This window comes from Aythya ferina (genome assembly GCF_964211825.1).
Source record: "Aythya ferina genome assembly, chromosome: 9".
NCBI classification, from domain to species: domain Eukaryota; kingdom Metazoa; phylum Chordata; class Aves; order Anseriformes; family Anatidae; genus Aythya; species Aythya ferina.
Genome location: NC_140305.1, coordinates 14,431,719 through 14,454,482, shown reverse-complemented (window position 1 = coordinate 14,454,482; position 22,764 = coordinate 14,431,719). Strand labels below are relative to the sequence as shown.

At 45.7% G+C, this 22,764-nt stretch overlaps 1 protein-coding gene across 1 annotated transcript; it reads left to right on the top strand.

Annotated features, from left to right (window-relative positions):
• Positions 1-999: 999 nt before the first annotated feature.
• KLHL6 (kelch like family member 6) lies at positions 1,000-22,118 on the top strand. The gene is made up of 7 exons (XM_084529116.1): positions 1,000-1,380; positions 6,047-6,212; positions 11,612-12,061; positions 14,517-14,754; positions 18,134-18,336; positions 19,251-19,464; positions 21,091-22,118. The coding sequence occupies exons 1-7, from the start codon at positions 1,121-1,123 to the stop codon at positions 21,390-21,392; spliced, it is 1,833 nt and encodes a 610-aa protein (XP_084385242.1). The 5' UTR covers positions 1,000-1,120; the 3' UTR covers positions 21,393-22,118.
• Positions 22,119-22,764: the final 646 nt, after the last annotated feature.

Sequence of the window (22,764 nt, the reverse complement as noted above, 5' to 3'; positions counted from 1 at the left end):
TTAGCCCTGTATTCCTCTTTGCGGGGGTGATTTTCTAACCCTCTGGTGTGAGAGCTTCCCGAGCTTGCCAAGGGATTTACCCTGTTACTTTCAATAGGCTGTGTGGCTTATTATTTCAGTCAGCTTGTGTTTATGGGTCAGCTTAGTTAGGTGACGTCTGATCCAATTCAGTCTTATGTTGAAGGGAAAACTTGAGCCATGTTCTCATGGGTTAACCCTGGCGCTCCCCTGTGGCATCCCCACAGCCAGGTGCTTGCCCTGCGGTCCCCCCACCACCCACCTTCATCCTGGGGGCTGCAAGTTCAATACAGATGTGACTCCAGCTGCCTCTAGCAGTGGGGACAATGGGGATGAGCACATCCACTGCTCCCTGGGTTCTCCCCTTTAGCTTCCACTGCTACCCAGAACTGGTGGCATGGCACTGGCTGCACAGACCCACGAGAGACATCACTGTGCCTGGCAGCATGGCCTGAAGACCCTCAGCTGGGAGCTTTTTGATACTGCTTCGTGTTCTGCAGAGAGTTACACTGATTTTACCTTAAAGAAGTTATCTGATGTTTGTCAGCTAGCATGTCATGATGGACAGAAACAGCCACCTGGAAGGCTTATCTGAATATGTGACCATATAATAAAACAACAACAACAACAAAATAAAACAAACAGCTCCGTGATTAGTTACCACATACCTGGAAAAAAATAAATTTCAAATAATACCCTCTTCCCCTCAGCTGCCCAGGCTGCCAGAGGTGACCTGATAGCCATGTGGTGCACCTATCGCTGCAACCAGCCGGCCTGGATAAGAGCAAAGGGCTGGTTTCAGGGTGGGAAGCAGGCCCTCCCTGTCACTTGTAATCTTCTCACATGCAGAGGCATCTTAAGTCCTTTCTAAACACGTTGATACCGCCTGAAATTCACAAAGAAAGAAAGAAAAAAAAAGTCTTTGTTTGTGTTAACAGGATGAGAAAGTGCAAGGCTTCCTGTTATGTGTGTGTGACAGCTACAGATAAGCGGAGAGCTCTGGACAGGAAATCCGCCTAACTTCTGCAGTGTGACTCGTCTGAAGCTCAGCGACTCTTTTTAGATCGAAGCCCCAGCAGAATGCGCCGGTGCTGGCCAGAAAATGGGCGACACGCTGGAGAAGAGCTCTGAGGAGCCCGCGCTCGCTTTGGACAATGAGTGTGCTACGAAAATGGGGGACCTGGTGGAAGTCTCGAATGGTGAAAAGGTCAAGTTTGACGATACAGGACTCTCCCTGGTGCTCCAGAACGGCCTGGAGAACCTTCGGCTTGAAAACTCCCTCACAGACGTCATTCTGTGTGTGGACAGCAGGGAATTCTCTTGTCACCGAGTGGTCCTGGCCGCAGCAAGCAATTATTTCAGGTAAGGCATGTTAAGAACCAAACCGAGAAACTTAATTTGTGTCTTACGTTTGAACTGTAGATCTCCAAGGAGGGTAAACTGGGCAGTAAGCTCTGCAGCTTTGAGCAAGTTTGTGGTTCCTGATACCTTTTGGCTCTTTTTAAAGTTAAAGACTTAAAAAAGGCAGGTGTGAAACTGGATTTGCTGGGGTTCTGGTACCAGCACCCAACACGTCTGCTTGAGGAATGTAGAGAAATGAATGGTTGGCAGACAAGTGGAAGATGGTGTTTTAACCAAATATCTGGAACCATAGTCCCCTTATATTATCCTTTTGAGACCCAAACGAAGAGGAATTTTTGTTCAGATTGTATTTTCACTGTGATAGACGTGGTGTTGTAATACTGTGATATCGTTCTGTGGGAAAAATACATGTCACATAAAATCGTTGAGGAAGAAAGAGTTGGAATTTTTCACTTTTCCTAGTGTTACTGAAAATCAGCTGCAATGGAAAATATCAACTTGAAAGCAATTTTACCATTTCACCTCCTTTTCCTGGTCATCCTGAATTATGCATTCTTTCACTACTACAGCATATCTAAGCAAGAACAAATTTTAGACACACAGAGGGACTTGGTATCAGTTTTAACACAGATTTTCCACTATCGTTTAGACAATCACATTTGCATGGCTGGGATTTTTTTTTTTTTTTTTTTTTTACCGCTGAAGTGGTCAGATGACTGAAGAGCTACAGAGGAAACATGCAAAAAAAGAACCTGTGACCACTTGTGACATGAGCAGAAAGCTAATTTTAATGGATTTAGTAAGCTGTGCTGGCACCGCCTGGAAGAACAGTTCTGGTTTTGTCATCTCATAACAGAGATGGTGTCTGTGAATATATGGTGATAGGTGTTATTTCTGCAGATGGACTACGGATATAGTGTGAAAACTATGGATATATGTGAAAATATGCAACTAAAAGCAGAGATGCCCACATATGTCTTACCAGCACTGTATGCAGGAAGGACAGCAGATGCACAGCTTAAAGTAAGAATGACAATTTTACTTTGAAAAATGGCAATTGGAAAAAGGTGTCTTGGAAAGGTGTTGCAATCAGAAGGGACCTCAACAGTTAAAAACAGCCAAGACAGTTTTCTGCTATCTACTGTCAGTCAACTTTGCATTCAGCCCATGGGATGGGCCATCCCATCTCATTGCACTCGCACATGTGTGCAGGGATTGCCCCCCTGGTTGTTAGTGCTTGGTCTGGCTTCCTGGGGAGCTAGGACTCCTTATAGCATGTTGTCTGCCTGTCTGTCAGTGCCTTTTGTCATAAGTCTTCGGGTAACTTTTGACCAAACTTGGCAAAGGGGCAGAAATCTTAAAACTGTGAATTTCCCCCACGTCTGATGGAAATCAGCAGTGACGTGAGGTGGGATGCTGGGGCTGGGCCCCCGTGGTGCTCAGCTGTGCAACCAGCACTGCATCTGGGCCAGCCACCACTTGGGTGCTTGGAAGTAACCAAGGCACACGCTGCGTTTGCTCAGTCAGATATGGGGTAGCGAAATGCCTGCGAGCAGAGTAATGAGAGAGAATGGAGGACTTGAGGAGGGGAAGCTGAGGTTCCTATGGAGGGGGAAAGGAGGACAGAAGTCTGTAGGGGACTGAACTTCAGTGGTTCTGCGCCTCACAAAGCGGCTTGTTCATTGTGCCATCATTCACCGGGAGCTGCATGGGCTGAAAGAAAGAAACTCTTGAACCACACCATTCCTGTGAGCATGCAATTATAGGGCCTGTAAGAACCATGCACAGGAGCAAAACAAAGGGACCCTGTTTGCCATGGGCTGTCCCCTGCAGCAGTGTATTACACAACCCCCTTCCTGACCGTCGGGTGCCGTAACGTAAGCAATGCATAGCAGCTGATATAAGCACAGTTAAACAAAGTTAACAACTTCTACTTCTTCCTTCAGCACTTCTTGAGAGCAGGTAGGCTAGTATTTCTGACATATCCTGCATCTGTGAACATAAAAGAATTAACTCTCTCACTTCTCCCGTGTGAAGGTACCAAAGCAGAGAAGAGCAGCCCCAGCTGGCCACGGTGGAGTAGGTGCTCTTCCCTCCTGCATCACCCAAGGCAGTGGGAGAACAGGGCTAGGAGAGGCTGGAGCAATATTTTCCAGAGCATCCTCAACCTCCAGCACAGTTGTTTGAAGTCAGATTCATAATTCCAAGCGCAAGCATTCTAGCATGGGTGGATGCTTAAAATGCGCTTCACGAACTGTAACCCTTAATTTATTTCATTGAGATTTCTCCCTTTCTCCCTGTTTTTTTTTTTTTTTTTTTTTTTTTTGTTAGTTTACCCATTTTTAGGCATCTAAATTTGGCCCTGAGCTCCTCACTTCAGATATGCCTTTCTTAAAATAAACATTGGTTCAAAGGCCTAGCTTAGAATTACACAGGGAACGGGAACCACGGAAACAGACAAAATTGGTAGCCACATCTGAAGGGTTTAGAGCCTTGGAGAAAATAATGACAAACCTCTCCGGGTAAGCACAGGCAAACCAAGAAGACCAGAGGCAGCACGTTTGTCCCCAGAAGCATGGTGTCAGGGTCTTTCCCCCCGTCAGCTCACAGGGTGAAGGTGGTCGCAGGCAGTACTGATGGCTATCCCCAGCTGACAGCTACCAAGCACTCCAGCTTTGGGGGACAGAAGTGAAAGCTTTGCCTTCCCTCCCTGACAGAGAAGATTCAATACAAGACGGGAGCCACCAGTTTAAGAGATAAAAGGAACAAGAGCAGACAGCACCTGCACCCTCCGACAGCCCATTTCTTGTTCAGACAAAGTTTCTGGTGCCTGTCAGCTCCGAGCAATTGAAGGAGCAGTTTTGTACAAAGCTCCCTTTCCACACTGAAATCCCATTCCCCTGGTGAAGTGGGCACCAAGTGCTTTTGTCTTCCAATAGCCACCTGCCTCCATGCCCCTGACTTACACACAACACTCAACACCACCACAAGTGGGACAAGCTGAAGAGGAGCCCACTCTTGCGCCCACTGAAGTTAAGGAGCATTTTGTCTTTGTGCTTTTCAAACACACAGACTTCAGGGGTAACAGCAACCGGCCATGGATTGGAGGCAGTGCCCCAAAAATCTCTTGTGAGCTGAGATGAGTGAAAGGAAAATGAGACTTTTGGCTGAACACCTTTTGCAACTAACTTCTCTCCCCAACTATTCTGCTCAAAAGATAGGTCTCTTTACCAAAATGCAGCCTTATACACCAGTATTTCTCTTGCTATAAGATCTCTTCTGAGACGAGGGGTGGGGAGCAATTAGAGCAGAGCAGTTGATACCTTCCATCCATTTGCCAATCACCTGCCTAACTGCTTTGCAAGAAAACCTGTTAACATTTGGGCTCCTGTAAGGTGTGTCAGTCAGACAGCTCGCTTGCTGTAAACCCAGGACCACTTTTCCAAGAAGACCTTTGACCTCCAGACATCTCCCGGGTTGCAGTGTCCTGTCAACATTTTATGTGACTAACAAAGAAGGGCATGCAGTGCAAAGAACACCACTAATTACACTTCAGCTCTGCCTGGTTTCCCCAGTGCAGATACAAGAGGGCTCATGTGCTTCTCATCTGTTGAGCCAGGTTCCAAGTGATGTGAAATCTCACCCTGAATGCAGTGAGCAAGACTGGACTGATCGACCTGGTAAATAAAATCAAAAGCATTGCAAGAAACACTTAGAACTGTGGATTGAAAATGCAGATGAAGGTGTGTTTGCCTTGCATCTTCCACAAGGCAAGGAGGATTTAAATAGCTCTTAGAGAATCTTCTTATTACATCTCGCATGAAAAATCTGACTAGTGTCAAACTTGTATGTGTCTGTTGCCTTTCCAATTCAGCATTAGCCATCGAAGGAGCGGTGTTACCACTATGCATGAAAACACTGGGCTTTCAGGCTAACACTGGTTCCTATTCATGGTTATCTAGACACTCCTCTGGGCCAGAGGTACTGACTCTGCAGTCCTACCAGAAGCTCCCAAAATTTAGCAGAGGAAAAAGTCAGCCTCTTAATTAAAAGCAAAAAAAAAGTCATTCCCTCCTGGCCTATCCCTGGTATTAATGGGGTCAGAGATAAGTTGGGAAGCTGAGAGGTGAGGCTGTCAGACACACAGATCTGGCTTGGACCTCAGGCTTCAGTCTGAGCAGCAGTTTGCATCTCTGAAGCCCCGGGGTGTTGACCTTGCCAGGGTTATAAAATACACGTGCTACGGGTTAATGAAGTATGGAGAATACCAGTGGCTTGGAGGCTTGGGCTTAATGAACTGTGCCTGTACTAGAAATGTGAGGGCATCTGTAAGAGTCCAGTAGATGAGACATCGGTGTGGGCACATCCGCTGTGCAGCATCAGCCCAGATACAGAGCACTTCCCAGGGCTGCCTTTTGCTGCCACGGAGCTCCAGGTCTGCTGCAAAGTCCAGCTCTGGGGTATCAACCATTTGTGTTCACCTTATCAAATGAGTAAAAAGATATGAAGACAACAAAAGGATTTTCCTTATTACTTTGCTATAGGGCTAATTGCATAGAATATGAAGCAATCAGAGTATTTTGTTTTGAAATCTATCTAATCAAATGTTTTCAGAATGCCTCATCCTGTCTGGGCTGCAGTAAAAGACAAATGTCTTTCTTTCCAGGGCCATGTTCTGTAATGATTTAAGAGAGAAATACGAAGAGAAGATTATACTCAAAGGAGTTGATGCAGAAACCATGAATATACTCTTGGACTATACCTACACCAGCAAAATGCTCATCACAAAGCAAAATGTACAGAAAGTTTTGGAAGCCGCCAGCCTCTTTCAGGTACAGATAATCCCAATGCACTATTCCAGTCCTGTCACTCTGGCAACACCATGCCATACCCAGTTACAACACTGCATGCTTCTCCGATTTCATGCCTTCCAGGGGCTTTTGCCTTCATAGGCACCTACACTGGGGTAAAAATTGGCTGTCCCATCCCTGCTCTGGGGTGCACAAACAGGCAGCCGGCTGGGCTCTGCCTGCGGGAGCTGCCCCCGTGGGTGCTCGCCATGCAGCAGGCCAGGGCTGCAGCTCCCCAGGGCCCCACAAAGGCTGGTTGCTGCCCAGCCCAGCCAAGTCAGTGGAGCAGGAAGCCAGCTTCATCCCTCTCCATCGCCTAGGCTCACCAGATAACATCAGCATCCTCCTTTGTAGGACTCGTGATGTAAAGGGTTTTAATCCTGGCTGGGGACTGGTGGGAAGTCAGACTTGCACAGCCTCACTCAGCCTTTGATCCACGAGGAATTCACGTGTCCTGTAAATCACCTGTGAGGTCTAGCAAATTGCAGTCCATGGTACCAAGCTGCAAATTGCTAACCCATTGCAACCAGCATAACCTGCCAAGTGCCAATGTGTGTATGCGTGTCCGGTCTGTGCCTCCAGGAAGGTCAGAACACCCGACTCCATAGTCACCAGGGTTCATTATGCACTTAGGATTCTTGAATCTTACACACATGGCACATATTACTCCGAGATGAGCCTGTGGCCTTTGGGGTAAATGACCTGTGGCGCTTGGTGTGGGGAGAGAAGGGCAAGTTATCTCAAGGTGCTCCCTAAGGTAGCAAGGAAAAGGTGGTGCAGCTTTAATGATGCCTGGGGCAGGAGTACAGTAGCTTGTTGAAGTTTTCAGCAGCAGACCAATACTGCAAACTGGCAGCACTCAGAGATTGTTTTTGGCTCATTTTCAGGACACTTTCCTAAGTTTTTTATTGTTCATTTATTTATGTATGTATGTATTTATTTATTTTTCTGAACCTTTTTTCCTTAGGATCATTCCTCAGGCTCTTCTTTTTCCTTTTCTTTTTCTTTTTCCTTTTCCTTTTCCTTTTCCTTTTCCTTTTCCTTTTCCTTTTCCTTTTCCTTTTCCTTTTCCTTTTCCTTTTCCTTTTCCTTTTCCTTTTCCTTTTCCTTTTCCTTTTCCTTTTCCTTTTCCTTTTCCTTTTCTTTTTCTTTTTCTTTTTCTTTTTCTTTTTCTTTTTCTTTTTCCTTTTCCTTTCCTTTTCCTTTTTCTTTTTCTTTTTCTTTTTCTTTTTCTTTTTCTTTTTCTTTTTCTTTTTCTTTTTCTTTTTCTTTTTCTTTTTCTTTTTCTTTTTCTTTTTTTTTTTTTTTTTTTTCCCTGTAACTATTGAGAGCATACACTTACGTTTTTTCTTCTCTTTACCCTATTTTTCTTGAAAATTATGACTAAATTTGATTGCCAGAGCTGGTGCTTTAAGAAAACTATTAACCAGTGTAATAGTAATGGTAAAATCATGAGTGCCATGAGGAAGAAAAGCAAACTACAAAAACCTGGAAAACTAGGAATGTTTTACTGAAAGCAGTGATTCCAAGCCTTAATGCAACTGTCTTGGATACTGTGATTTATAAGGCCTTAAAGCCTCACATTAAAGAAGGGTGAGGTTTTTGGCTGAAAATGTGTTTTGTGTAAAAAAGATTTAGTAACTATGAGCATTTGCCAGTTTGCTTCTCCGATTTATGCTGAAGAAAAAAAAAAAAAAAGAGTCAAATGTTTCGTTTCAATATATTAGCAGCTCAAAAGATTAATGCTTCAATTTATTGTAACTGGGGAAGAGAGAGATTTATTTCCTTTCCACTTAATGATGTGACAAAACTGATTTCCAAGCAGAACTTTTTTACCCAACTAGTAACAGTTTTTGGCAGTGCTTCTCTTCGATCTCTGTGACTTGACCGAGAACCAGAAAAGGAGTAACTTGCCCAGCTCTCGAGGTTCCAATAGAGACACTCCACTTTTCTCTAGAAACTATATTTGCCTGGTTTCCTACAGGAAATAGTTTTACATAATTATGCCTTCTCTTAGGCCCTTCTAATAACTTTTAGCCAGACGCAGCCAAAACTGACAGCAGGGAGAGGTGGCAGGCTGTGCGGCGGGCAGGAGGCCATGCTGTCAGTGTGCTCTGTGCACACACATTGCCTTCTGGGGTAAAGAGGTGAAGGGTTTCGAGCAGGGAGCAGCCGAACAGCTAAGCCTCACCCTGAAGTGACCCCGAGGAATGTTTCCACCTAGAGCACAGTTGCAGTGTGTGAACTCACATTGCCAGCCGCCTCCTCTGCTGTGTCTGTCCTGCCACCGCATCTGCCCTGGCTGGTACCACCTCAGCCCCACGCGGTGCCCGCTGCCGTGCAGAGCAGCAAGCAGTACAGCTCACCTGCTCACCTTCAGTGCCAGCATCTCAGCTGCTTCTCTGGGCTGTTCGATCTGATGAAATTCCACAACAACCCTCACACCTGCCTCCCTTCCTCATGGCCCCCGGCGCCTGTCTCCTACCCCGCTGCCTCAGCATGGCGTGTGTGAGGCGGGCACCTGAGCTGCATTGCTGGAAACAAAGAGGTTGTGGGAAGAAAGTAGGCTCCTGCTCCTCCTTGGCAGTTATCTGAGGAGCTCCTTGTAGCCACGTAGCAGTGAACAGCGAGGGTGGTTGTGGCTGGGCTGCGGTAGTTACACTGAGCTGCTGCACAGCACCAGACCAGAAGGCCTGCTTTGCCAGTGAAGGGCTCCTCGGCAGTGCTGGCTCACGGGAGAAAGGGCTCAGAAGGCTGCCAGTCCCCAGAGAGCTGCCCTGCAAGGGTCACCGTGTCCCTTTGCTCCCTGCCCTGGGCCCCTGGGGGATGCAGGTGTCAGTGACGAGACAGGGCGTGCGGGGACAGAGCAGCTGCAGGGTGCAGGAGCTGACCCCAGAGCATGCTGCACACAGCAGGATTATGAACGTGGGCTTTCAGCCACCACTCCCCTGCCTTTCTGGGGGTCAGAGCAGGGGCAGGGCTACTGGCACTGCTTACACTAGAAGGGCTGGATCAACGCTGGGACAAGCAAGGACTTAAACTGGGAGCACAAGGTTTTATTATTCAGAGAGAAGGCCAAGTAGAGATCAAGCAAGCATATGGGATGTCTCCAGCAAGTAAGAATCTGCATTCAAAAAGGTATTAAAAGAAGGACCCCATTACTGGGGAAACTGTTCTCAGGGAAGAGAACTTTCAAAGAGGCTTTTAAAATGCCCAGGTCACATGAGGAGGGATACTCACGGGAGAAAATGATGGAAATGTTGAGTGCCAGAAGCATAAGGAAAGCAAATGTTTGGGGGACTTTTGGGGGGAGTTTTGTCTCTGCATGGGGAGACAGAGCAGCACGGAGGTGAGGTGCAGCAGCCGGGGGAAGTCCTAACTTGATACACTCCTGGTCTCAGGCTAAGGCCCTGGCAGGGGCCGTTTCTCACACCCACGCCTCGCAGTTCCTCATTTGTCTGGCTGCACGTGCAGTGACCCGGGGCACTCAGAGGTGCCTACGTGGCTGTTACACCAGCACTGCCTGGGAGAAAACCTCCGGTGTCACCTGATGAGTATTGCTCTGAACAAGCCATGTGTCAGTAATCAGAGCACTGTACCATGGCTGGGCCATATGGTGTCAACGTCACACTAGGGTCTGTTCCCAGACTCGTGAATGACTTCACGGGTGACCTTGGCAAATCCCACCTATTTTTGTTCTTGCATCTCATTACTGCCAACTTTGAAAGAGCTAATGCTTAACCTTCCTCAGGGCTGTGAACTGCCCGGTATTGGTAAAATCCTTCCAGGTCCTCAGGGAAATGCACTGGTGGTTTCTTAGCACGGGCCTCTTGCTAGCCCAGAGAACAGCCAACGTGAGCATAGCCAGCACTGAGGGGCTGCCGAGCTCTGCTGCGGTCCTGTGGCGTGCTGCTGGCGTGTTCAACACATATGGCAGCAACATATTCTGAGACCATGCGTAGCTTCGTTCATCAGTCAGTTGCATTTCTCTAAACTCTTGACCACATCTAAATGTAAAACAGGAACCAGGTAGTCTGCGCCCAGCGTCTGCGATCGCTCAGCTCTGGTAAACAGTCTAAATGTGTCAACACAACGTTGTGGGTCTAGAAGATTCTACCCTAATTACTGAAACAAATCTAAATAGTGCTCAAAAGTGCATTTCCTTTGTTTCACTTCCTCTTTCCCCTTGAATTACTGTTGTGCAACTTTCCCCCGTGGGACAGAATGAGTTAAAACGGTCTGCTTGATGACGTTGGATGGAAAAAGGACCCAAAAGGCATGGGCAGAAATGCACAGCAATGGTCCTGACCCATCTTTCTGGATGTTACTATTTGCACTGCTCACTGCCAAAACCAATACAAAATACTGATGTCCTGTCCACATCCAAAACCACAGAGGCAAAGGAAAGCCCAGGACAAAAACTTATAACCTTCCTACACAAAACAGGTTCCCAATTCCTGAATAATCACCAGCAACCCAGCTCACTTTGTAGTTCACGGCAAACGCCCCACTGATGCTCCAGGATCTGCACATTTGGGATCCTCAGGTGGGGCTGTTGTGCCAAGCAAATTAATGACGATAGTTTTGATGCCCTATAAAACATAAACATGGGAAATTCTTTGATTAAGACGACTCTGGTTAAGAAGGCACATCTATGTTTTTTGAAGGAAAACAAAGATCACTAAGATGTCCAAAGGTCTCCCCCACAACACATCTTAGCCAGAAATCCCTGGCTGTCCAGCAACTCAAAAATTTGCTGGTGTTGAATCTCTTGCTGCCACATCCCCCAGCAGAACAGCATGGCTCTGGGGAGGGCAAAGCTTTGGTCCAAACCTTGCACACCTCAGCACTCATTTTCCACCACCCTTGCAAGGCCTCAGACACACTCAAAGTTTGGATGGTGGGAGGATCAATGCAGACAGTGTTTGGAGCCACCTGCACTCCAAAACCAGAGTCTCTTCTGTTTGATCTGAGCTGTCATTCAAGATGAAGGAGGGTAAGCACATCTGAACCCTGAGGATCTTATCTGTGCTTTGTAACTCCATGGTTGTTACTGCTTTCAGATCTCATGGAGGGAAGAATGGTAGAAATACTTTTACTTTTGTGAAACAGTTTGAACTCATGACTGTCACAGGTTGTCTGTGTCCAGCAAGAAGGAGCAATATGGATGCAGAGGAAAAACAAAACCAAAACAGCAGGAAGAGGAAAAATTTATTTCAGACTGCAGATTCTTGGACACACCTTGTCCTTGGATTACTGGTTTCTTGTCTCTCCCAGCTCCTTGCTGTACTGTGCATGGTTGGTGCAGAGCTGCTAAGCTCCCCTGTGCTGTAGCCGTACAAGTAACTGCTCTGTGCTATGTATGCTTTTTCTGTCCACAGTTCCTTCGCATGGTAGATGCTTGTGCCAGTTTTCTCACCGAAGCCCTTCAGCCAGACAACTGCGTCGGCATCCTGAGGCTGGCTGATGCCCACTCCCTGAGCAGCCTGAAACAACAAGTGCAGAACTACATCATCCAGAATTTCACCCAGGTCCTGCACTATGAGGAGTTCCTGGAGCTCCCAGCCGATGTCCTCTGCAGCACACTGAAGAGTGACGACCTTTATGTCACAGAAGAAGCACAGGTGTTTGAAACCGTAATGAGCTGGGTACGTTACAAGGAGTCGGAAAGGTTTCCTCTCTTGCCCTATGTGCTGGAGAATGTCCGTCTGCCCCTTTTGGACCCTTGGTATTTTGTTGAGACTGTTGAAGCTGATCAACTCATTAGACAGTGTCCAGACGTCTTTCCTTTGCTCCAGGAAGCAAGAATGTACCATCTGTCAGGCAATGAGGTGAGTAAAAAGGAAGGTATTTGCTGCTCCTTTGAAATGCCTCATGCTTCTGCTCAAAAATCCCATGGGAAGGAAGCACTACTATGCAGCAGAAAAAAAGGTATTCACACTGACTTTTCACTAATTGGTACTACTGAGAAGTCAAGGTTGGCCTCACCAGTTATCCTGACGATTTAGAAAGCATGGAAGCTTTTGGTAGCCTGTTTTAATATCAAAGCATACAGCTTCCTGTTTGTGAACATCTGGGCTCAAACCTTCATACAGACTTGAGGAGCTGAACAAAAAACCCAGATGACTTCCCTAGTGAAAACGCAAAGCAAATTGTGCTGCTCCTCACACCTCACCACCTTAGCTAATATTTCAATCCCAAGAAAGGAAAAATAATTTCCACACTAAACTCTGTCACAAGTTGCAATGACCCTTTCACATCTGAGTATAGAACACCTCCATCTATTACACATGGGCAGAAACCTTTCAGAAGGAGGGGAGGAGGATGGTCTCTCCCCAGAGGAGAGATGTGTCCATCTTCCTCACTTCACAGCTCTCCACATTCAGAGAGACAGGCTCATCCTGACATCCAGTTGAGTTCTGTCCTGCCTGCTCAAGTGAGGCTGTGGTAAATCTCCAGTTCCTCAACTGCCCATCCTCTCTGGAAAGTTAGGTATCAGTCATATCTCCTGGACCAAAATGTGGGGTAGAGGGGAGAGCAACCAGAGGTTGGATTTCATAACTGGAGCAAAGGCATGTGAGAGTGTGAGGAAATGTGTGTGCCTCCCCAGTCAGAGAGCCAGAAGAAGGTAGGAGGCCTCAGGGAAGGTGTTGTGGATCCATCGATAGCAGTGGGTGTGAGCCACTGGAGGGGAAGAAGGCCAAGGGTGAGCTGGGTGCTAGTGGCTGGGTTAGACGGTTCCCAGCCACGCAGGGCAAGGCCGGCTGGCCTGGTGGGAACTCCCCGAGGAGGCATTGCCCCACGCGCCCGCAGACTGGGGCCTGCTCTTCAGTGCCAGCGGTGCCTCAGGTCGGTGTGGGACAGATAAAAGAAGTGTTGCTCAGGGCTGAACACTCATTACACTCACCTTCAAAGGGGCAGCCGTGGTAAGAGGCAGTCCTGCCAGCTATCCTGCCTGAGGCTAACGCCTGGAAATGGTGACAGATGGCTTAAAAAGAGAATTACGAAAGCCAGAAAGGTCTGAGATGTCTAAAAAAACTTGCCTAATGGTTTGTTAAGCATAGGGAGAATAAAAGGTCTATGTCTGTGTAAATAATCTTTGTAAATATAGATACATTATCCCATTTTATAGAAACATATTACAAGTAGTTTAAAACTGTAAGAATGCTGCTTTTTGCCACAGTGTTTAACCTGGGGTTCATGGTCTGCTTCTCTGGGGCATGCAGAAGGGAACAATTGCAACTTGATTCTCACCAGCAGTGCTCTCCCAGCACACTTCGAGGGTCTGCAGGTTGGCAGATGCCCCGTTACATGGCAGAAGCAGAGGAACAGCTTTATGTGTTCCCCTTGCCTTTGAGACCACATTCCTTCCATTATGAATTACTGAGGGGGATGAAGGCAATTATTCCTTCTGTCCTTCAGCAAGCACAGAGCTGGCATACCTTGGGACACAGTAACACACTCATCTGCACTTGCCTGCAAGTATTTCCTCCAAGCAGAGCAGAAGTTTCCAAGCACCCCTTGCATTCTTTGCTCCTGGTGAACATCTACCTGGGAGGTGACTTTTTCCAGGGTCTCTGAAACAAAGATCTAGTTTGATGGAGTGAGCCAACAGGCAGTAAATTACAACTAACCACGTTTCAGAATCTGGTGCTGGTTTTACGTAAATCTTCATGTTTTGGCTTACAATTAAAGCTTATAAACAAAGAAACATTTTTTTTTTTTTTAAATACATTAGAGAATTACTACTGCTTTGACACTTTAACGTATGTCTTCAGGACAAATAATGAGTGTTTAATTTCTAACATTTCTAGTTTAATTGCTAGCACTCCCAGCAGTCTTGCTCTCTCCAGGCTCCCCAAGGCAGGCACAAACCCTGTGGCCCTCCTTCTACCTTGTCCTCACTCTGCCAGCCCCAAGGAAACCTCTCCTCATCAGCTACTCACATGCAGCCTTGTCACTCCTGCTCTCACTGTAATGGTTCTCGGTGCCACACTGGGAGCTCCCAGGAGGGTGCTGGGATCTGAAAGGAGCCTTGCAGGTAATCAGAAATGACCAAGTCTAGTGCTGGAGAAATCCTGAAAGCAACCTCTATTGCAATGCTTCTGGGATGTTTTCTAGGCTTTCAGCTCATAGACCATTTGATAACTGGTTCGGCTGATTGTAAGCCAGTTAGGATTTGCAAAATAGGTAATCGAAAAATAGGTAAGCAGATCTTTCTGTAATTGTAGGTGGAAGTGCCCTGTGTACTCACTTTGTCTTACTTGCATTTTTGCTTGCATTTAGATTATTACAGAGAGAACCAAGCCCAGGATGCACGAGTTCCAGTCTGAGGTGTTTATGATCATAGGGGGCTGTACTAAAGATGAGAAATTTGTAGCAGAAGTGACTTGCCTGGATCCGTTGAGGCGAAGCCGCCTGGAAGTAGCCAAATTACCAATCACAGAGCAGGAGACGGACAATGAGAATAAAAAATGGGTGGAGTTTGCATGCATTACGCTAAAAAATGAAGTCTACATATCGGGTAAGGAACAAGACCTGGGGAGTGGATGAGGGGCGCACACGGTTCTCACAATCAGTTCCAGCTTTTATTGAGAGCATGCTTGAGGCTGCTTTAGAAGAATTAAGCACTGCAGGTATTGCTAACACTTTGGCTTTCAGCAGGCTGGACGAGGACACTGCCTGACCCTGGCAAGAGTTTTAGCACAGGATTCCTTTTCAAACAATACTCATCCATATGCAGGTCTACTTGTGTGCAGCACCCTAAACACCCAGTGACCATGGCCACAGAAAGGTCCCCAGAAACCTGTTTACCAGACATCAAATGAAGAATGCTTGCTCCAGCATCTTCTTATAAGAAGTCCACTAGCCGCTCTGCAGGCATAGAAAATCTGCCAGAATCTAACTCACTCCACAAGGATCAGTCCAGAATTTGCAGAGAACTGTCACCACTGCTTGGCTGCTACCTGAAAACTGCACTTTTGGGAGCACTTTTGCAGCTTCACTTCAGCAGTCCAGTCCAGGACTCTCGAAGAGCCCACCTGCCAGAGGCACTATTAGAAACCCAGTGGTTCAGACACACAGCACGGGTCCATTTACAGGCCCTCATCCTGAGAGCTTCAGGAGGTGTGTTTACCTTCCCACACTGCTACAGTTGAGCTCCATGTAAGAGGCTGATCTTGGAGCTACGGAGTTTTTACTTTGATGATCAGAAAAGTTAAACTCAAGCTTGTTAATCATTACAGTTTGACAGCTCGTTTTGATGGTCTGTCAAAAACAAGTTTGGTGTTCTTGATCTGCTTTCCAGAGGAAAAAAAAAAAAAAAAAAGATAGCAATCGTTTAATTATTGTCACATTACAGAATATAATACAGAACAGTGCCTCCATGGGTAAGAAACCTTTTCCTGCACAGTCATCCACCAAATGCTATTCTTGCTTAAAACAGGAAAGTAGAAAGGATGTGTGAATAGAGGAGGGAGGGCTAAAGTATGAATGCTTTGTTTAAGTATGATTTGCCTTCATTCAAATACTTTCCATTGCTTTTTCTCTTTTGGGAATCCAGATTTTTATTACTTCATTCCAATTTAAAGTTTATTCAATTTTTATCCTCAGATAAGAATTAGACTATTCCTTCCCTACTTACGAATAAAGGAGTTTTTTTCTTTCAGCCAGCCACAGGGAGTTTCTTCTTACTTTGGTGGCAGACCCTGTATTAAAGGTTAGCTCTGGAGAGGAACCTAAGTCAAACACCCTGACTAGGGAACATCCCTCACACCTTCACACCCTTGAGTGCTGAGGTCTCTTTTCTATTTGCCTTTAATCTCTTACCCGTTCCTCTTTCTCAAGGTCACAGGCTTTTTGCTTTCTCCTATTCCTGTCATCTTTTCCAGTGACTCTTCGCTTTTCCTTTATGTTCTATCCAGGCTACCTCCAGGCCAGGCTAACACAGCCCCCGTTGCGGTGAGTATCAGCTGGCTTTCCTCCTGCTGCCAGTCTCACAGGTCCTCTGTCCTCCTTCTCTGCATTGCCTCATGTCTTTCACTCCCTCCCTCTCTCCCTCCATTCCCTCTTTCTTTATTATACCTGCTTTTCAGCCTTTCCATTCAAATAAAGGGTGGGCCAAAGTCCTCAGCAGTATCCTTCCAGCTAAACCAAATTATTCACACTTCGTTCCCTTTTAAACATCTGCCTCCTTCCACTTTGCTTGCTTTCTTCTAGCTCCTGTGGCTTGGTTCTTTTCTAATTTGACTTACATCGTTCCTAACATGATCTCCCCTCCCACAAGCTCATTTCCCTCTGTATATTGTTTGGAGTCTTCCCTGCTCTTTTAGCTTCTGAACAATAGGAAAGTCCTCTGCACAATGCATTACTACTTTTAGATCACTATTTCCCTGAGCAGTTTGAATGGTTTGACTAGATGGATAGAAACATGTCAAGTGTAACTAAAAATGCCAGGTACTGTCCTCACCATTCTGTTACTTTCACTAATGTAGCTACATTTTTTCCTGAACTTAGAAAGAACTGTGGTCTAGAGAAAGAACAGAAACAAAATAAATCTCCAGTTCTCTCAAAAATCTCTTCCCGCTCCCTGATGTACAGCAAATTCGTCCCCCTGGTCCAGCTCAGGCTCCTGCCAGAGCTTTCAGCCTGTGCAGGGAAGCACAAACTCATGGAAATGGAGGATTTCAGGGGGGGTAAGGGGAACACCTGCAGCCTCTCAGCCCTATTGTACGCATGAATGCTGCATTCAGGCCCTTCAGCCACTTGAGCTATTTGAGTGCAAATAAAATTCGACACATACATGTGAAAAATACTTAGACAAAAGCATTACAAACGGCTCTTTCTAGCATGCTAATTATCTCCTATTCAATCTGCTATTTGGCCCCGAGATGAGCCCATCACTTTGCAGTGATCTGGCTGCTGTACAGAATACCAATGAAGGCAGACACTTTCTCAATGGAATATGAAATCTCTTTTCAGTATATTCATCAGTGAAGCGAATATTTAATCTGATGACAGAGCAAGCTACTCATCTGTTCATGGGGTTTTGGGCTTAACTAGTTCTGTTTGTATTCCAATTACATCTAAAATGATATGTAACCAAAAGAACTGGTTAAAACATTACTCTCTGCTTTAGAATGAGAAAGATTTACTTGCAAGCCAGCTTTAGGATGAATTTACAGGGTCCAATTCTGATCTTCAAGTATTAAATTAATCCATGTCAGCAGAGAAAGAGACCAGAAGGAGAGGTATGAAAATGGGATCCCGGACATATGGCCCCAAGGCTGACTAGGGAAACTTCTAACACTCATGCAGGACTACTATGGACTGGGGGTTCAGGCAGGTCTTCTCCATTTACCGTATAAAGCACTAGCCTGGCTGGGTAGATCTGCCCTGCACAAACTGGCAATTCCCCAGAGCAGGCCTGCCTTCAAGGGATTTGGCAATTCTGACTGCAGCAGTCGCCACTATCTCATTTAAAGCACGTTTGCTTATTTGCCAGCTCTCGGCATCCTGCAGAGCCCCTGCAGTGCACAAAGATCTCCTGCATATTACCATGCCCTGTGTGGTTGGCATTGCACTCGGTGTTAAAATGGAAGTGCCAAAGTGGCAAAGAAAAGGTTGTGGTGCACGGAAGTGAGGAACAGTGATTTCTATTTCCTGAATATTTGCTGCAGAAATTGTTCAGTTTCCTTCACTAGCAAATAAACTATAAATGAAGAAATTTTCTCCTTGTGTAACAGGGCCAGGCCAGTGGTGTAGGAAACTTAAGAAGCTAACAGTAAGGACCAATGACTTCTTTATGAGCAAGCCTTATTAAAATTTAAACATACTGAAGATTTTGAGGAAATACAAGCTACGGTATCATATTTACATGTGTCATGGTGTCATGTACACTGCAGGTGGCAAAGAAACACAGCATGATGTCTGGAAATACAACGCCTCCATCAACAAATGGATACAGATTGAGTATCTGAATATTGGGCGGTGGAGGCACAAAATGGCTGTGTTGGGTGGCAAAGTGTATGCCATTGGAGGGTTTGATGGCCTGCAGAGAATCAACAGCATGGAGGCATACGATCCATTTCATAACTGCTGGTCAGAGGTAAGAGACTGCATCATACAACTTCTGACTTACTAGGAACATCTGAATCAGAAAACTTTAAGGTACCGAAAAATAAAACTGAAGAAGACAGACCTAGTATAGTTCTTTTAAAACACTTCTGGTTGGTGAGCACCCTAACCATTTTCTCTCTAGAAATGGACATCCTTCCGGAACCAGAAATCACAGGATTACCTGACAAATTGTGAGACATCTAATGCCTAACTTTCCTTTTCTTAGTTGGCTTTTCAAGCACCAAGCAAGAACACAGTATGTATGAACCAGAGTACAGGTTCCAAACTATCCCTCTGATATATAAGATACAAAAGTGATATATCAACCTGTGCATTATATATGCCATGGGTTGCACATTTGTGTTGAAAGTGCAGGTTTCAAGGTAAACAGGATGGAGAAAAAATAGTTCTAACTACTTCACATGCTCAGAGTATTAGACAGCCAATAATCCATGAAATTAGTGAGATTAGGCATCATAAAAGAAGATAAATCCTAGTTTTCAGATGATGCAAAGCACTGCAGAGAAATCTAACAATTGCAGCTTCAAGCAGAAAGACCAAAGATCACTATGAAAAACTTTCTTGGGTTTTCTTTTTGTTTGTTTTTGATGTACAGAAGTATGTAAAGAGATCTGGGGCAATTCTGACATTTCCTAGCTTTTGAATTGCTGACAATGTAATTTTAATAACAGCTTTTGAACTCAGCATATTTTTATTAAGGGATTTATGGTCTTAAAAAAAAAATACTTCTCCCTTATTCTTAAATATATGTTATTCTCATTACCCTACTGATCACCTTAAAAAGGATATGTGACTTAATATTCAGCAGGCTGTCACCCTATAGGTGTCAGTTTCACAACCTGAAATCAAAACAGCCACTAATCATTTGTTATGGTCACACAGGCTGCTCCCCTCATGGTCAATGTAAGCTCCTTTGCAGCAGCGAGCTACAAGAAGAAGCTCTATGTGATCGGGGGAGGACCCAACGGGAAGCTGGCGACGGACAAGACTCAGTGCTATGACCCTGCAAACAACACGTGGAGCCTGAAAGCTCCCATGCCAGTAGAAGCCAAATGCATCAATGCTGCGAGTTTCCGTGATCACATTTATGTTGTGGGTAGGTGGAGCATTAATGTTCTGTCTTGTCCGGACACACCAGGGCTTGTTTCTGAGTGTTGGCTTTACCCACAAACCCTATGGAGTGTAATCAAACGGTCAGATGACCTCCCACTAAGCCTACCGAGGATGGGAATCTGGTACATTTACAAACAGTAGTGAGGAGTCACCAAGTCAAACCCCCTGACAGCATGGTAGCTATCTTGGAAAGCTGGAGATTGCTCAGAGAGAACTTAAAGCTGTCCAAAGGTGGGTGTGTAGAGGCAAGGGCATGAGCTTGTTGCTGTGTTGTGTCTCCCTCTCCTCCCCAGGAGCATTACACAGCCCAATGCACATGGGATTTATGCAGGGAAATGAGTACTAGGAGCACTTCTTGGGAGCAAAGCCACTGATGCCCACCTCTTCACTAGATCATGGCCGGGGCTAACTCTGTCAACTACCAGAACTGGAAGCAAAGACAGGATTACAGTGGTGAGCTGTACTGTGGAGGGAGGAAGGAGCCTGTGCACATCTCCAGATGATGCCTGCCAAAAGGATGAGGACCATTTGTTTCAAAAACCTGAGCCCTGAAAAATTCCCTTCCCCTCTCTCAGCCTTGGTGCAGAAATTTTGTCTCGTACAGTGTCATCAATACGGTGCTGAGTGCTGGCATAGAGAAGGAGAATCACCAAATAGTAAGTGGTGTGCTGAAGGCAGATCTATAGTGTGCATGTGTGTCACAGTGGCTGGACCATCCCTCCAGTACTGGACTAGTATTGTCCAAAGCAACTTTTAGTACAATACAACAGATAAATGCTTACTTTGGCAACAGGTAGGATCCCAGGCTTCGTAGCATCAATAACTCATCAATAAGACCATGGCTTCTAGGTTTCCTTGGCCCTACTCAATACAGGTGAAGTAGAAAACACACCCAGTCTGTGCAAATTTCAGAATAGGAACCATTCAGCTGTTAGTACTCTCAGGAGGAAATAAATTTCCAGAGCTTTTCTTGGGTACTGAAGCATTGACTTTTTTTTTTTCAAAAGAAAAGGACCTGGTAAAATCGGGAAAGGGGTACAAAACGTTTCAAGAATGACTGGAAAACATGGAGAAAATGAAGGTCACTCTCTGTTTAGCTTACCCATAAGAAGTGTACAAGCTTAGTTTAACAAACCCCTAAAAAGAGGAAGGGGCTTCTGAAAACAGCCAGATTCAGGCTGAAGGTAGTTTAATGGGAAGGTGGACACTGCCTTTAGAGGAGTCAGTGCAGAAATCACATATCCATTTCTAATCATGACAGCTTACCACACACAGTCCCTCATGATCTGAGCTCTTTTAGACAAGTTTGTATTTTTCTAAAGTCATGTCCTTAGCTGAAACAGCAGATATGACAAAGGTCCATTGCTGGGTGCACTGTGGTCCTGCTGCATGTCCTGGCCTTAAATTCCACAGCCTTGTGAACAATAAGTGACCTTCTGTGAATCGGGCTGTCAAAACAATAAAGTATCCTGTGACCTTGTTTTTTCTTAGCTTTGGGCTGTAAATCATTCTTACAAATGTCAGGAATGGAGCCTCGCAGAAGTGGGCTGTTTAGCTAAAATCTCTCACAGGAATGGCTGGCACAAACTGATATCCATTTCCTCTCCAGGTGGGGCGATGAAAGCACTCTACTCGTACAGCCCCCAGGAAGATACGTGGTGCCTCGTGACTCAGTTCACCCATGAGAGAGCCAGTTGTGGGATTTCTCCTTGCAACAACAAGCTGTTTATCACTGGGGGCCGAGATGAAAAGAACGAAGTTATTGCGACAGTGCTGTGCTGGGACCCTGAAACTCAGAAGCTGACTGAAGAGTGTGTCCTGCCTCGGGGGGTGTCTCATCACGGGAGCGTTACCCTCAGGAAGTCTTACACACACATCCGTAGGATTGTGCCCGGGGCAGTTTCTGTCTGACCGCAGGAAAACTGCACGGAAACCCAATACCTCAGTGCCCCGGTGGCACAGACTGCAACGATGATGTTTTTTAGCTGTAGGTAGCAATGGATGGCAATACAGCCACTAGGGTCGTCTGGGGAATATCTGTATATATGCTCAGCCCTTGCATTTCCTCTGTACAGTACATCCTTAAATTATCTTAATTCCTTCCCTCCAGAAAAAAAGAAAGGGACCAGCTGTAGTTTACTTCTGCCAATAAAGTACCTCCCATCAGGCAAAGAAATGTGATACGAAGGTGGGAAGTTTACTTCCCTGCTATATCTGCCCTGAGACATGCTTGAACTGGCTCAGCTTGGCCCTGAAGTTTATTCAACTATTTATTGTGACTAGTTGGATTTGCAGCACCTACTAGTGAAACAGAGAAGATGCTTTTTGGAATGAAAGGTTTGTAACTTTGGTAGAACTCAATGCTGTTTCCTCCAAAGCTGTGCTTTTTCTTAGTGATTGGCACATCAGCTTAAGTTAAAACTGTTTTGTTTGTTTGTTCACTTGAAGACACTTTGTTAGGTTTTCAGTTCTGAGTGATGAAAAAAAAAAAAATCCATCTCAATTTGCAAGCCTTGCTGTCAATCCCAGGAAGGAGACAATGCAGGCTGCAAATATAAACGAACGCTAAACGAACGCTAACCTCGTTCCAGCGAACGTTTGTTGTTGCTGTTTTCTAATAAAGCAGACCAAAACCTAGCTTCCCCTTTGTTCTGTTATGGTGTGCTTTACTCTTCGGTCTGAAAGGCTTTCTCCTCTCTCTAGCGAGGTACACGAGTGAAAAAAGCAGTGTCCCCGGGCTGCTCACATCTCTGCCTGCGTCCCCGCTGGGTGGCAGTGCTCTCCCAGGCTTTTCCTCGTGGGTTTTGACTTCCTGGAATGCAAATGGACAGAACAGTATGCTTGAAAGAAAAACAGTTCCAGGTACTGTACCCAGTCTTATCCCTGGGACCATGACATGCTGTACCAGAAGAGGCCAGGAGGGCTGGAGTCTCAAGTCTCAGCATCTGGGTCAGTTGTAGAGAAAGAAAAATAAACACAGAAGAGGTCATGCCTGGGACACTGGGACACTTGTGGCCAAAGTCTGGGAACATATTCCCATCCCTCCTCCCCTGCCTAGCTGCTTGAAAGAGCCAACCCACCATTAAATCAAAACCAGAGAACACTTCACAAAACAAATCTCTTCAAGCAGAGAGCACCAACTCCTTCCAGCTTCCCTCCCTCTCTGCAATGTCTCATTTTGCCTTATACAGTATTAAAAATCTTCTCTCTCTCATGCTGCTCTGAGATAAAAATGTTTCTTCCTGAATTTCAGCACACTAGTTCCAGAGTGCTCGGTGGTACC